This window comes from Coturnix japonica, chromosome 1, assembly GCF_054131305.1.
Source record: "Coturnix japonica strain WE chromosome 1, WE-NBRP24, whole genome shotgun sequence".
Taxonomy (NCBI): domain Eukaryota; kingdom Metazoa; phylum Chordata; class Aves; order Galliformes; family Phasianidae; genus Coturnix; species Coturnix japonica.
Genome location: NC_140663.1, coordinates 9,100,379 through 9,115,247, shown reverse-complemented (window position 1 = coordinate 9,115,247; position 14,869 = coordinate 9,100,379). Strand labels below are relative to the sequence as shown.

The 14,869-nt window shown below is 33.8% G+C and overlaps 1 protein-coding gene across 15 annotated transcripts in view; it reads right to left on the bottom strand.

Moving 5' to 3' along the window:
* The window catches only part of CACNA2D1 (calcium voltage-gated channel auxiliary subunit alpha2delta 1), a 326,739-nt gene that overhangs the window by 30,594 nt on the left and 281,276 nt on the right, over window positions 1-14,869 (bottom strand). For 4 of the 15 annotated variants that reach the window (XM_015878850.3, XM_032442202.2, XM_015878781.3 and 1 more), the window contains exons 17-23: window positions 14,530-14,604; window positions 13,492-13,566; window positions 10,875-10,931; window positions 6,754-6,825; window positions 5,570-5,641; window positions 2,385-2,446; window positions 228-304 (exon numbers count right to left, since the gene is read on the bottom strand). In XM_015878850.3, the coding sequence (XP_015734336.1) occupies window positions 228-304; window positions 2,385-2,446; window positions 5,570-5,641; window positions 6,754-6,825; window positions 10,875-10,931; window positions 13,492-13,566; window positions 14,530-14,604 (490 nt within the window). Of the gene's footprint in view, window positions 1-227; window positions 305-2,384; window positions 2,447-5,569; window positions 5,642-6,753; window positions 6,826-8,847; window positions 10,062-10,874; window positions 10,932-12,149; window positions 12,238-13,491; window positions 13,567-14,529; window positions 14,605-14,869 lie in introns of those variants that run through there. The other 11 variants (XM_015879288.3, XM_015879027.3, XM_015879121.3 and 8 more) reach the window with 5 other exon arrangements.

The following is a 14,869-nucleotide window of genomic DNA, read 5'->3' as shown; positions in this document are numbered from 1 at the left end:
TACATATTCTATCTTTATAGAATATTTCTTGTACCTTGGATGTTACAATGAATTAGAATCATTGCTCCAAATTTTGGGTACATTATGATAACATTAGTGAATTCAAAAGAAGTTATGAATTTTAAACATAGTTTTTCTGTTTGTTTGTTTGTTTGTTTGTTTGTTTTTCAAGTGAATTTGAGACTTGGCAGTTCTTGACAAAGCCAGGGAACCTTCATAATACTTACATCTGGCTTGAATTATTGGTTCTTCTATTTTAGCTTTAATATAGTAAAAGCTGTATGATGGTAATACCAATGCCAAACTGCAAGAGAAACAAGACATGTAAAACAATTATGTTATTTACAGCCATTTACTAATTTCAGCTTCTAAGTGTTTTGAAACCATTTAAGAAGTTTGAAAACTGGATCCTCATATGATGAAATAGTTACACGAAGGCATATCAGCATCATACTTTGTCATAGGTACAAGTAGGTTCAACAACGTCAAACAGTCAAAAGTCATACATTAAGGCATAAATGCACTTCCATTTGAGATAAGGGACAAATTTCCTTAAATTGCAAATAATAAAAATAATGGTTTTTTGTGTCTTTGTCTAACACATTTCACTTTACAATTTAGCACAAGACAACAAGGTGACTGACTGTAAGAAAAAACACAATACTGCACTTACTTGCATGCAGCATATGACAAAATCTACTACTAATATAAAAACTACTGACATGTATTAGGAACAAAAATATTTAGCAGTATTTAAATTCACTTTACTTTCAAGCTGCACAATATTTTTCAGAATCATGAGGTCACTTCTAATAACCTTTGAACATCACACTCCAGTAATTTAAGATTTGCAATGCAGATTACTTATTTTACATTTTTTTTTTTTCTTGAAAGCAAACAAACACATAGAAACAAGATCCCTTCTTGCCACTAATTCTATACACAAGTAGAAGTGCTCAGTTTTAAAAGAGGTATGTAAAGGATGAGAAGTGTAAATCATCATTAGAGAGGTATCATCTCCCATACTGCATCCTTAGTTTTTATGAATGCAGAACTGCAGTGGCTTCTAATGCAGAAATTAACATTAAAAAAGAAGTTGTTCAATTGGCCATATATTAGATGACCTTTAATGATACAGCCTATTTAAATGGCAAATGTAAGTGAAATCACTGTATATTTGGTGACAGCCTTCTATGAATTCTCCTCTAGGGAAATCATTTGCAGTTTACTTGCCATTAGCAGTTACTGCTAACAGAAATTACTAATTAAAATCTATAATTTTATGGGTAATAGGCTTGCTGCAATGTGACTCCATGGATTTTTTTGCTGAATCTCAAGCCAGGGAGCTTGAATTAAGAATGCATGTAAATCAAATGCAATTCTTTACCAATTGCTAGATGGCATACTATGATAACAAAAAAAAAAAAAAAAAAAAAAAATTTCTTCCCACTTATTATAATGATAGAAGTAACAGATCTTAAAAATGGAGTGATGAATAAAAGATAAAATGTTATATCTATATTCACTTGTTAAATTGCTTTGTTTGGCTTTGCTTACAAATTCATGTCTGCATTCATATTGGTAGTACACCTGTACAGAACATAGCGGAAAACCAGCTCATTTGAGAACTGCTGTAATTCATTATATTTGTACCATCTAGTTAAAAATGTGTGTTTAAATGAGTCTGAAATAATATTCACAACAGTATTGTATTCAAGGGGTGCAAGCTTTTACAAAACTATTCACTTGTTCTCCTACCATTCACATATGACTTTCATATACAAAGCAATATTGGTCATATTAGTTCAAATTTGTCACAAATAGATACAGAATTCATAGATAATCAGTAGTATAGTTCGTGCCTCTAGGATCAGGCGGGTAGGTTAGACATTAGGAATGTCATGATATAGGCAACACTTATTGTAAGAGATTTGCATGGAACAATATGTTCTGTTTTTTATTTAGATGAAAATGTATCATCTTTCTTCTAACATGCATATTAAAAACAAGAAAATAGAGGCAATGCAAAGAAATTATAAAATAGGAGGAGGAATCTAAGAGAAAGTGTACAATTAAGAATCAATGTAGATAATGATACAGAAAGTATGAGAAAATAAGATTCAACCATAAAATCTTTTTTTTTTTTTTTTTCCTGCACACTGAAATGCACCAGTTGTTAATCACAGCAGTCGGCAAGAAGACTGAGGTCCTTAAGCAGAGTCACAATTCTGAGGTGCAAATGGTTAAGAAACCCAGCAAATCCCACAGGTAAGATGACTTTACTGATTTAACTAGTGTAGAAAATGTAACATAATAAATACTAACCAAAATAAATGAAAAAGGACATTTAATTACACAAAAGTCAGAGAACAGAGATGAGTTACCTGTAATCAGTGCCATTCACAGCAGTCCATGTATATGTTCTATTTCCTTTATCAATATATCTCTACAAAAAATATTAATGAAGAAACAAATTATTAATTCCAGAACTTAAAGAAACAGCTTTAGCACTGCAACACTACATTCAATGATAAAAGGTATCACAAGTATATGTCAATGCCCCTTCTTTCAGTGTAATAAAAGTGCGAAAATGACCAAGGTAATGAAAAAGCCCTTTCATTACCTGGTTGCTTCTTTTCAGTACAGCATGATAGCATAGATCACATAGTCATTTGGGAAAAATAATAATAATAATAAAAAAAATAATTAAAAAATGCATGTATAAGTGGCTAATGTCCTGGTATATTTTATATGTAAGGTAAAAGGACGAGTAAACAGATACCCTTAAAATCCTATTTATTTTTAATAATGTGAGTATACTATTATTTCAGCACAAGAATACCTAATAGCTAAACCCTTGAAACTTGCAGTGACACTTCTAAATCATGCATAGTACCATGGTTTGAAGATGTGCACTGGCAATAGAACAACAGTTCCCAAGGTGGGAAAGGCAGGAAGAGAAGAAAAGGGCTCATACGAAATGCTCTTGCCATCACTGCTTTGAGCATGCTTTAAGGCAAATTGGCTGAAAGCTCCCTCCAAAGACAACTCTGCATATTAGATATCCTCATATGTCTGTTCCCATTTACCCTTGCCTACTTTATTACTGAGCCATCTGATTCTATCTTACTCTAGTTGGTCACTGTCAAAGAACCTACACATTATTTCAGTTCGTGCGATCCTTCAATTTGCACACTGCCTACCCCAGCTGCCCAAATGTGGCAACGCTTTTGTTTCTATGGCATCTTCTCTGTTACTTGGAAAGACCCTGAGGCCCTGGATGACTCCAGCACACCCCACCCACGCTTGCTTTGAGTCCAGTTTCTATGTTGTACTATGAGGTCATCTCCCAGGACACTGCTGGGGCCAGCTGCAATACAAAAGGGAAGCAATGCAAACTTAAACCAAAAAGCAAACCAAACAGGACATCAATTTCAAGCCTCAAGACTGCAACTGTCAGTACAGAGTAACAGACCACATCAGCCATTTTTATAAGAAAATATATGAAGCTATCAAATACTAAGTGATGAGCAGCTCATGCATGGCCCACAGTCAGAAGCAGCTTTATTCTGGCTCTAGCAGCCTGGAGCTGGGAGAATGCAATAGATTGAAGCAGTCACCATTGCCAGTCAGCTCTGGCTGCTCCCTTCTCTCTGAGGGGTCCAAGTAGAGGAAAAATCTTGGTCCACAATACAAGGTAAGTAGAGGGTAATTACTTTCATTTGGTTCTTGAAATATTTGGGCACAAAAAGCTTGAGATATTCTATTCAAACACAGTTTGTGGTCTGGGCTGTGCATGACTGACACATTCTCAGGCACCCAGGAACATCATGTTGTTCCTGATGCTGTAGCTGATGCCAGCATTTCCCCTGTGAATGATTCCCCTCCCTTGCTCTTCTGGTAAACTGCTGTAGGAATGACTGCTCTGGTCTTTTCACAATGTACCACAAAGTCTGAGAAATGCAGGCATTGCCTGAGATCTCTGCCATGAATGCAGCTTCTTGTATATATGATGTTAATATAATTTTTTGACTGTTAATTTCTCACTTTTCTGATAACTCACGCAGAACCTTCTTTTACCCATAAACTTGGAAAACTTCTCCTAAACCAAACCATCAGTACAGATCTCTATATGTCTGACATACATATCTTTGTAAATCACCCCATTCAGGAGCAGTTTATCCCCAGCACAGATTCCAGGAGGACTTCAGGCTATTCTTCAACAGTAGGTCATGAATAACATCCTGCCTTCAGAACAAAGGGACAAAACAAAAGCATAGTGTGATAGTTTCCTCAGACAAGATGGGCTCATGAAACCAGGAGAGGGAGCAGAATTGACATCGGATGGGGCTTATCCCCACTGTGCCACACTGAATGGCATTCTTCTATAGACTGTAAAGCTTCAGTAAAGGGCTGGAATGGAGCCCTTCTTGTGTGAAAGCACATAGAAAAGGTCTAGCTTAAGGCATAGGGATTGTTAATCCAGGCCTCTGCTTTAGAAGAAGAGAAGAGGTGAAAAGCTGTGCAAAGCTGGTAATGTGGGCATGTTTATGGTGATTGCGGGACTCTAAGTATAAGGACTGAATATTATGGGTGTGCTTTGCAGCTGGGCAATTTAAATATGTCAAGTTTGAATAAAGTCAGAATGCCTGAAATACAGAAGTAGGAAACCATCACTGCCATTTACATGGCTATTTGATCATCATTACCACCATCACTGCTCATTCACATTTGTCTACCCCCACTGGAGTTCTCAACTCAGGGGTCTGTGAAGTCCTGCACTTTCTAAATAGGGTATCAGAAAGAAGATCATCAATAACAGAGTCAAATTACCTAGACTCTGCAGTATAATACACATAAGAGTTGTGTACTATCTGATATTTTCTTCATATTCTTGTGATAATTCGTTACATCAGTTATCTTCAAGATGGAAAACTGAACGTTATTTCTTCTCATCAAAGTTCCAAAGAAGAAACGTATACATGTAAGGACCCATATCATATTTAAGTATTTCCTATTGCTATGAAATATATTCGTCTTATTAGAGAAACTCAGAGTGGTCTGTCAGGAGTGAAGATTTTGGACATGAAATTAACAAGAACTCAATAAGCACAAGATCAGAAAGCAAAAGTACACAAGAGCTGTAAAATGACTTCACTTATCCCAAATAGGCCTCTTTTATCACATATAAATGTTAATTTTTTTCTCACTACTTTCTCACTTAAACTAAAATATAAACCATTAATCTGCTTCTCAAATATCTCTGTAAATAAATTAAGTACTTGGTTTTGAGTTTTACACATAGAAGTAGGCTGGGTCTACTTCTTGGTAAATGAAGTATAAGAGCTCATCAACAACTGCCTGAGTATCAAAGGAATCAACAATCAAAACAATTCTCTATCATAAATACATTATTTCTAATCAAGTAAAACAGGAAATCTTGGGGGGGGGGGGGGGAGGGGGGAAGTATTCTAACATAAAAAAAATGAACATTTTTTTTCACCATTTCACAGTATTTTGATGTTTTAGTTTGCTTCTATAAATGCAATTGTCTGTGTTTCTGTCTTACCTCATCTTGGGACTTGACCAAAGTTTCAAATGTTTTTTCTCCACTTTCTCCATCTATCATTTTTTTCCGAATCTATTGGCAATAAAAAATAAATTTAAAAAGTAAAAACTAGGTGCTGAAAATAATATGAGTAATGTTTTTAACGATTGTAAGTATTTTATAGAAACACAGAAAATAGTAATGCATTTGAAGTCACAACTGTTATCTTTTTTTAACTTTTCTATTTTCAGGTTTTTTTTTAATTAGAAATCACTTTACCAAAATATGTACTGTTGAGGTTTACTTTGCATATGAAGGCAATCTCATAAAAACAACTGATGTTTGGTAATAGGGAGAGTATGAATTCTGTATGAACGAGAATGAGTTTTGCCTAGCATTTCTAGTGCTTCCCAGCACATCTGATTCAGCTAGTTGCACTGTTTCACAAATACGTTCTTCAGACTGCTCTGACAATAATTTCTTTCTAGAGCGGCAGTTCTAAGAAAATGAAGGCAGAACTCAGCAAATACATACAAGTGCTGATTATTGTTACCATGAAAGACCATGTTCAAATTGAATATATGCCTATTTAAAGCTATAAAATGCTAAAATAAAAGCACATTCTATGTCTGAAGGTTAATAAACATTTTTGATAAAGATTGTAGAATGTATTATAAAATTATTATTGGAAATATATAAATATAGGAGTTAGTTTTGTTGTCAACATTTTCAGTAGCTTAATGTTTTAGTTCCTCCTCAGTTCCAGTACAGCAATAAGTTTGCATAAGTCAAAATCATTGTCATTTCAGAGAAAATAAATAAATAAATTATTATTTCAGGTAATATATTAACATCCTATTTAAAATTGTCTTGATTTTAAAAATTTTACAAATATTATCTTCCTTAAAAATTCCAATTTATAAAGAAGACTGAAGGAATGTTATTTAAATAATAGTTATAGTGAATTCCAAAAATGAAAGGAATATTACACATTGTCTTTGCTTAAGAATAATATTGGGCTCAATTTGTAGCAATCTTTCATTGTAGTTCAATTACTCTATAAGGTCACAATTGTTAGAAATTTTAAATTGATTCACTTTTGACAAAATAGATTCCCGTTCAAAATCTGTTAAATGTATTTCTTCTCAAGTATTATACAATAAAATATAAGCAGCAGCAGGTACTAAGAAAACAGTCAGTCTCACCTCAACTTTAATATCATTTTCCAGTTCAGCATCTAGAAAATCCAGTGTTACTGGCTCCTGGGATTTAGGATTCTGAAGCAGAAGACATTGAATAATCAAATAATAGAGAGTGAGTACTGTAATGTTACACATAGGTCCCTAGAAATCATTCTAATCCCTTCATTTTGAAGTAAGCTACTTAACTGGGCTTACTTACCATTTATTTTTATCTCTTATAGCATGAAGAATTATGCCTTTGTCAATTATTTTATTTCATTGGATGGAGGAGGCTAATTGAGCAGGAGAAAATCGGATTATCCCTAACAACTAGTGGCTGTCCACAGTCTGCCAAGTGGGGGGTTCGTGTTGGGAAGCTGCTTCTGCTGCTGCTGGTCTGCCACAGTAAGGTGAGAAAAGAAGTGTCCGGGGGAGCTTCAGAGATTAATCATCCATTATGCATCCTGACTCTGCAAAGGGAAAGCTGGGAGAGCTTTCTAACTGACCATTAACATGGGACAATTGTACTACTTTGCAATTTTGCCAAAAGCAACAGTGCAGACTGTTTCAAGACTCAAAGGGGCAGCCATTGTAACAAAGGATTTACTATAACAAAATACAATTTATTTTATTGTGAACATTAGATTTCCCTGAGCACCTGGAAGCTTTGCATGCATTTCTCTCGATTGTGTTCCCCATTTAAGAGATGGAAACCTACAACAGAGAAATTCTGTGACATGGCGCCTTTAAGATGCAAGGAAGCTGTGATGCTCACTATCTACTGTGATGCTGACCAACACAGAGAAGCTAGTGGCATGTATCTTCCATGTTGTTCAGGTTCTGGGTCCAGTTTTTCTGAACTACCTTCAGCAACCCAGCAGGCTCTGCTCCCTTCTCAGTTGCAGTTCCCATTTAATTGAACAGAGCTGTCTTCCACATAAACTTTCTGGAATCTGACTTTATTTATTTGTATTTTTTTAAAGGAATTTTAGCTAAGCCCTTTAGACTGTGTAGTGCTGCTAAATATAATTAACTAATCTTAAATACGGTGTAAAAATCCTCAATTATCAACACTCAGTTAATACATCCATTTAATGAAGGATCTTAAGAAGTAACTTATAATCTATTATCTAACCATTTAAACATGCTAGTTTAAAGGAGATTAAGAAAAAAAAAAGGTTTATTGTATTCTTTCTGATTGATAATACATGTATTTTTGTAACAGGATGTTCTACATATGGAAAGACCTCAAAACTTTTTTTTTTTCCTCTCTTTTTTTTTTTTTTTTCTTTTACTTTTACTTTTTCTTTTATTTTTCCTGCATTGGCACAGTTCTGTATGTAACATGTATTGGTTCTCTTCTAGAAAACTGCAATATAGAACACATCACTGCAACACAGAACATGTCCTTTGCTGATGCTAGTATTTCAAGACTTCTGTAACTTCTGACAATTAACCTTTTAGGGGATTTCAGTGATCTGGCTATTGTATGTATGGGACATGCTGAAGTCCCTTCTTTCAAAATGATGTCTATATTCCTTTTATGCTAGCAAATGACAGAATTAGACAATATACTCTGGCAAAGGTACATGACAAATGTACATGTGATTTCTATGAGAGAGTGTTTCATTATAACTTATATAGTTCCTAGTTCATACTGGAAGAAAGTTGTTCTGAATAGCTGATAAAAGAGGCCTTTACATAATAATCTGAGGCTTAACACTAGTCTTTATTTTCAAGACTGCAATAAAGAATAGTTTTTGAAGATTGCTCCTTAATGTTTTTAAGGTACAAATGTACGTGATTCTGAGTAAATGAAATTATTCACTCTCTTAGCAAGTAAGACTTTATATTTTCTAAGAGAAAAGTGAAGATGTTTATTCATTTACTGGAAATATTTCTGAAAAAGATTCTGGCTATTTTTTTTTTGCCTACTGATAACTTCAAAGTAATTTTAATGTTTCTTTTTACATAAGATAGAAAAAAAATCTATGCTAATTCAATACATACAATATAGCTTTTTTCTAATTCATTTTTTTTTCCCCAACATTCCACACTCTCAATATATATAGCAAAAGTGATAAAATGTAAAAATAAATAAAAAATGCATTTTCTTACATGCAATGGATAATGAATAGCATGGTCAAACCCAAACAGCATGCATGAAGGCATTGCCATGGCAGAAGTGGCATTTATGAAGTTCACATTCCATTCCAGCACACAAAGGAACAGAGAAGAAAATAAATGGTAAAAAAAGAAAAAAAAAAAAAAAAAAAAAAAAAGCCATCACATCAAATCAAGGTCAATATTCATTTCAAATGATAACCTGGGCTAGCCATAGCTAAGGAGTCCAACAAAACTCAAGTAGATATTCACAAGTTTTCATTCTTTTAAAGACATGTTATTTACCACATATTCTTTATAAGTTATATTTAATAAGTTATCTAAGCGTATATAGAGATACAATATGAGATGTGCTAAAGGCACAAAGAAATCTCTTAGAGATTACAATAGAAAATTCCTAGACCAGTGGGAAGACTTTGTTTTCCCACAATGCTTTCTTTTTTTTTTCCCCAACCTCCTCCCCCCCACCAACCACAGAATGCGTATTTACCAGCATTTGGGCTCCATAATTTTTTCTTCCTAGGTTGCCATTTTGCACTGTTTATTTTAAGCCATGAAGAAACAAACTTACTGATCAGTTTGCTCTTCTGTTTATCCAGTCATGCACACATGACTAGAATAAGCACAGCACCACTACATTCACCAGCACAACTTAATAAAACAAAACAGGAGTAAATCACTAGCAATGAAGCATGCAAATGAAGAAAATGCAGTCCATTTTCAGCATGAAAAATAAAGGCAAAGTTCTATTACTTCAATGACAAATCAAGAAGGAAACAAAGAAAGACAGAACTGGTGCAGCAACATAAAATATATATGTATATTAAAATGTTTGTTTTGAGGAGGTCAATATTCTCACAAATTCTATAGAAGGAATTATATTCCTTGGTGTGAGGAATCTAGTTTGTGTTCATACTTGAGACCCTAATGAAGATTTTGGCTGTTAGGCTTTTAAACAAATAATGGTGAGAAAGCAGAAAAATCATGGGCCCCAGAGGGAAGTCAGAAGAACAGCTTCCAGTGTGGGTGGATATCCAGTGCTTCTGCAGAGCTGCACACCCCTGAGCAGATGGTACAGCCAGGATAAGCCATCCACAGCCACATCACACCATGACAAACTGAGGAACCAGCTGCGCTCAGAACATGAAGATGTTCTATGTTCTGGTGCTGCAGCACCTAAACAAGAAATCCAGTCTGGAGGTGGTCTTCTAGATGTGATATAAACACAGCCACTTGAGACTCAATGAATTCAATTAGATCTGGATTTTACACTATTATTTTAATGGCACTGCTATGCAGGCCACTTGATTCGCATTATTTATTTCTATATGCATAAAAAGTCAAATTGGTCTACTGCATCTAATTTTGTTATTTTGCCAGTAACATTTAAGTCTTTTTATTGAGTTTTCATTAGATATTTTCTGCTCAGGGATTGCATTACATAAATTTTACTGAATTTCCTTTTCCCTCTTTGAGTTGATGGCAGTTAATCTTGTGGATCTGAATTTTCTAGTCCAAGAAATCTAATGTAAATAACAGGTAAAACATATGTCCTAGCCTTACTTCAGTTGGAAAAGCAAAAGCTAAATGTCTCAAATTCTTATGTGTTATATGCTGTACAATTAAACTTGGCAATAAAATCATTTAAACGATCTTCTCTTGACTTAGGGTTTATGCAAGCATAGTCAGCACAAGTATTCTCTCTCTCTCTCTCTCTTTTTTTATTTTTTTTTTCCTGCTACACATTCATTTTAAAATCTGAGTATTATTTTTTTACAGCACGGTTCTAATTATCATCTATTAGTAAAACATCATAATTTAATGGAACACTCTTCACTACAGCCAATAACATGTTTTTTATTATTTAAACAAGGAAGGATGCAGGCTTCATGCTTTGGAAGCTGTTTGTCAAAGTAAACAGTTCTCTAGTTAGATTTTTCCTAGTAAGCAGGACAGAAGCTTTCTAATGTATTTCCAGGCCTATGCATTCTAACACACTAATCACCTCCATCCAAAGTTACCTGTACATGGGGTCTCCTTTTTCTCAAATTAACTTTTGGTATTCCCACACCAATTTGCTGAAGTAACAAAAAAGCAGTAATTTACTTTTTTAGACTATTAGTAAACAGACCACTTATTGAAGTGAAATCTTGCCTACACATCTATATTCTCCAGTGCACATGTACTGGAGCCAGTGAATAACCCTCATTCTGCTCAGGAGTTCTGAACGCAATGTCAGAATTGCACATAGGTTTTGTCGAGAGAAACAAAAACCAGTCATTTTAAACAATGTGAATTAAGTTTAAAGAGCTTTCCTTCCCACTGTTCTCTTCCAGAATTAAATCGTGGAATAAGAGATTCACCTTTTGTTTACTGTTCTATTTGCTCTTAAATCTATCTTCCTCTTGCACTTTCAAAAATATAAACTATAGGACCAAATACTGAACCATATTAAAACATGTTCCATTTTATAACTATCATTCATTGGGTTTTGATCATAACCATAATGAGAATGAAGAAAAAGATTCTAATCTTTAAAAAATTATAAAAATACCAGAATTATCTATTGTTTTCCAAATCTTATCTAATTAGAACTAATCTTGTTAACATATACTTAATGTAAACTAACTCAATCCAGTGGTTACATGTACTTGGCGAGACAGGCTCTTTCTCAGGACAACAGTAAAACACACACACACACAGTTCATAGGCAGAAAACTATAAAACTATTTGTTTAAATGTGTAATATAAAATTATAAATACATATATTTTATCTAGTTTAAAACTGTATTAAACTGAAAGGTTAAAAAATATTTCCAGTGTTATGCTCCAACATAGTTTTCATGCAGAAAACAAAACACAAGGGAAAGTTCTTCAGATTTTTTACCTGTTTTCAATTTGTCTTTCTAAAAACTTGTCTGTTTTAGAAACAGATTTACAAGTTCAGAATTTGTAAAGGCCTTTTGTGTGTGTGTGTGTGTGTGTATGTGTGAGAGATGCTACTGCAAGAAAATTTCCCAAAATATTGTGTTGAACCAGTTTTGATTTCAGATAACAGATTGTCAGAAGGAAAGGCATTCAGAAGAAGGTACTACTCAAAGCTTAATACACCCTCACCTCTTCAAAGGTAAAGACGTAGTTATGTTTTAGCTTACATCTACTGAAAAACTGCTGCCAAAGAGGGTTAAGATGTTGTTAGTTAATACGTTAATGGCTACCAGGATGTTCAACTAAAATTAATATGACATGTTAAAGAAAGTCCATGAGTTCTAAATACATCTTTCTTTATAGTGTACCTTAGTTTTAAAACGTAGTTCTTGTATCAGTCTGTATAGCATGCACCACCCCAAACAAACTGGGAGTGAAAAAGTCTAGTCTGTGTAACTGTTAATAACAACAATAATAATGCATATGCTTAATATTACATTTAAACATTATTCTATCACATAAAACACATCACATCATATACCATTTTTTTAACATACTCTAAATCTATATTATTCTATATAATTTTAATTAAAGAAAATCAAAACACCTACACAAAGAAACCATGACAGTTTCCTACTAATCATCTGCAGTCTGTCTAGGTCTAGATGGAACAAACTGAGCTTTTCATTCTCTAATAAAAGTTCTTTACTTGTTAGTGTTACACTGTAGAATGAGGTGAACAGAGCCCACATTCATTAGTGTCTCACCAGATGATGCCTAAAAGAAGAATGCTACACTGCTTCATTTTATATTCCTTCTGTTAACAAAATTCTATAGAGGACATAGAGCAATCCTTCTTTAAAACAGAGACTGAAGTTCTGATTTCTGAAAAACATTCAGTCATTCACCTAGAAGTATCTCACCAAAGCTAAGGAGGCAACTACTACAAGGCGATACGTGTAATTTATCAGTCCATACAGGATTAAGACTACTATTATTGGATATGAAACTAGACTGAAATCTGGGTTTTAAAGTCTACTGAACTTTGAGGAAAATCACATCCTAATTAGATTTAGATAGATCTTATGTCTGAAAGACCTTTTGTAATTTGAATTAAAATCTAGCATTATGGGAATTCTGATCCACCCCAACTCTGAGCTCAGGCTTCATCTCTGGTAAACAAAAAGTAAGCAAAGAAACAAATATGAAAATACAAGTAAAAACAGTGTGTGCTCATCCCTGATTTCTGCAGTTTTGTAGGCATGAAATCTTAAACTTCTGAAATGAGAAACCATCAAATAATAAACATACACTATTAAACTCCTTTGAGTTTGCTTCAGTGGCATCTTGAACACAGTACAACTTTTTTTTGTAATATTACACCAATCTCTAGCTGTTTTTTTGTTTGTTCTTCTGTTTTTCTTTGTTAATATATTTGCTGAAATTCTTATTTCATATCTATAGATGTCTGTGTAAAATATGCATTTTTCTTATTTTTCTTATATCAAAATTCAACAAAAATCAGTGCTCAGCTTCTTGCTACTTAAGTGGATTTGGATTACACCATATACACACCATGGCTTTCCTGGCACCCCACAATGAAGAATTCTTTATTATTGTTCTCTGGTAATCTAAGCAGTTCTTATTTATTCATGTTACTTTTCACAATGTCCTTATACTACAGTGAATAAATTAGAAAGTTTCTCATACCTTTGGTTGAAGATTTGGATGAAGTAGCACATACCCATTAGGATCAATTGCAAAGTAGTATCCATTTGGACAAAGCTGAAAGAAAGAAATGAAGTGCAGTAAATCCTTAGTAATAAAGAGAGATTAACCAGTAGCTTTATAGCAGTAGTTACATTGAGGAAAAGATATTGCTTCAGGCATCATAAGTATGTGAGACATTAATTTACAGATTTATTTATTTATTTATTTATTTATTTATTTAAATTTTCTTTTATTTTTAATGTTTACTCTTTTAGAATAATAAACTTAATATAATCATTTGTACTGATCTGGAGTTCATGAGGCCCAGTCCTGAAAGAAGTGTACTGAATAAGCTCACTACACAGCTGACCTTTCCTATCAGGACCTATTGCTGAATTCTGTTCAGCTTGTCTTCCATTATGAACCCCTCTGTTCCTTTCCTGCTTTTTCAGGCAGTCTGCCCACAGACTGTACTGTGGCATGGGATTTTCCCATCCTTGATGGGAGACTCTCCATTTGCCTTTGGAAAATGCATGATGTTCCTTTGTTTCCCCAGATGCTATTTTCCCCAGCAATGGTTATTTTCTTAGAAATTCCCTAGCTAGATGTTTAAATATAGAAATCAATCATATTGAATAGTGTATAGACAGACTTATAATTAAGAATTATTATATAAATAAATGTCCTCTAAAATGATAAGTATTATTACTAGTTATAGTTAATTGTATACTCTGGACTCTGGCAAGAATCAAGCACTCATTTGAACAGTAACGCCCGAGGCTACAGAATAATAAATACTTGGAATATATCCCCTTGTGTAAAAGTTGGCTTTTACAGATGCATTCTGATGGAGAATACACACAGAAGCCCAGATTTGGCTGGTCAGAAAAACTACAACAATAGAAAAGAGTATATGAAAAGAAGCCTGCTGGTATTTTAACTCACATCCAGCCATTGCTGTATGACTGATGAAAGAGCACACAAAGTAACCGTAAATAAATCAAATATCAAGAAAAACCATCAACACAACCAACTCACCGTAAATCGAGGTGTCAGCTTTTTTATGTCTTCCAGAGAGACATCAACCCCCATTACTCCAAGAATCAGCTGATTCTGGCAAGATTCCAAAATGTTAGGTAATGTTTGACATATTTTGCCTTCATCTCTTGTTTGACAAAAGTATTTGAAGAGTTGCCTATTTACTATTGGGCCTATTTAAAATATTTTTAATGATAACCAATGTGATTAAAAATAATATTCATAATTTAGTACAAAGTATGGAAATTGTTACAGAAGACAATAATGTATGCATTCCTGGATGAACAAACAGTAAATGCAAGAAAACAAGCAAAACATACTGCTTGTCAAACTATTATGA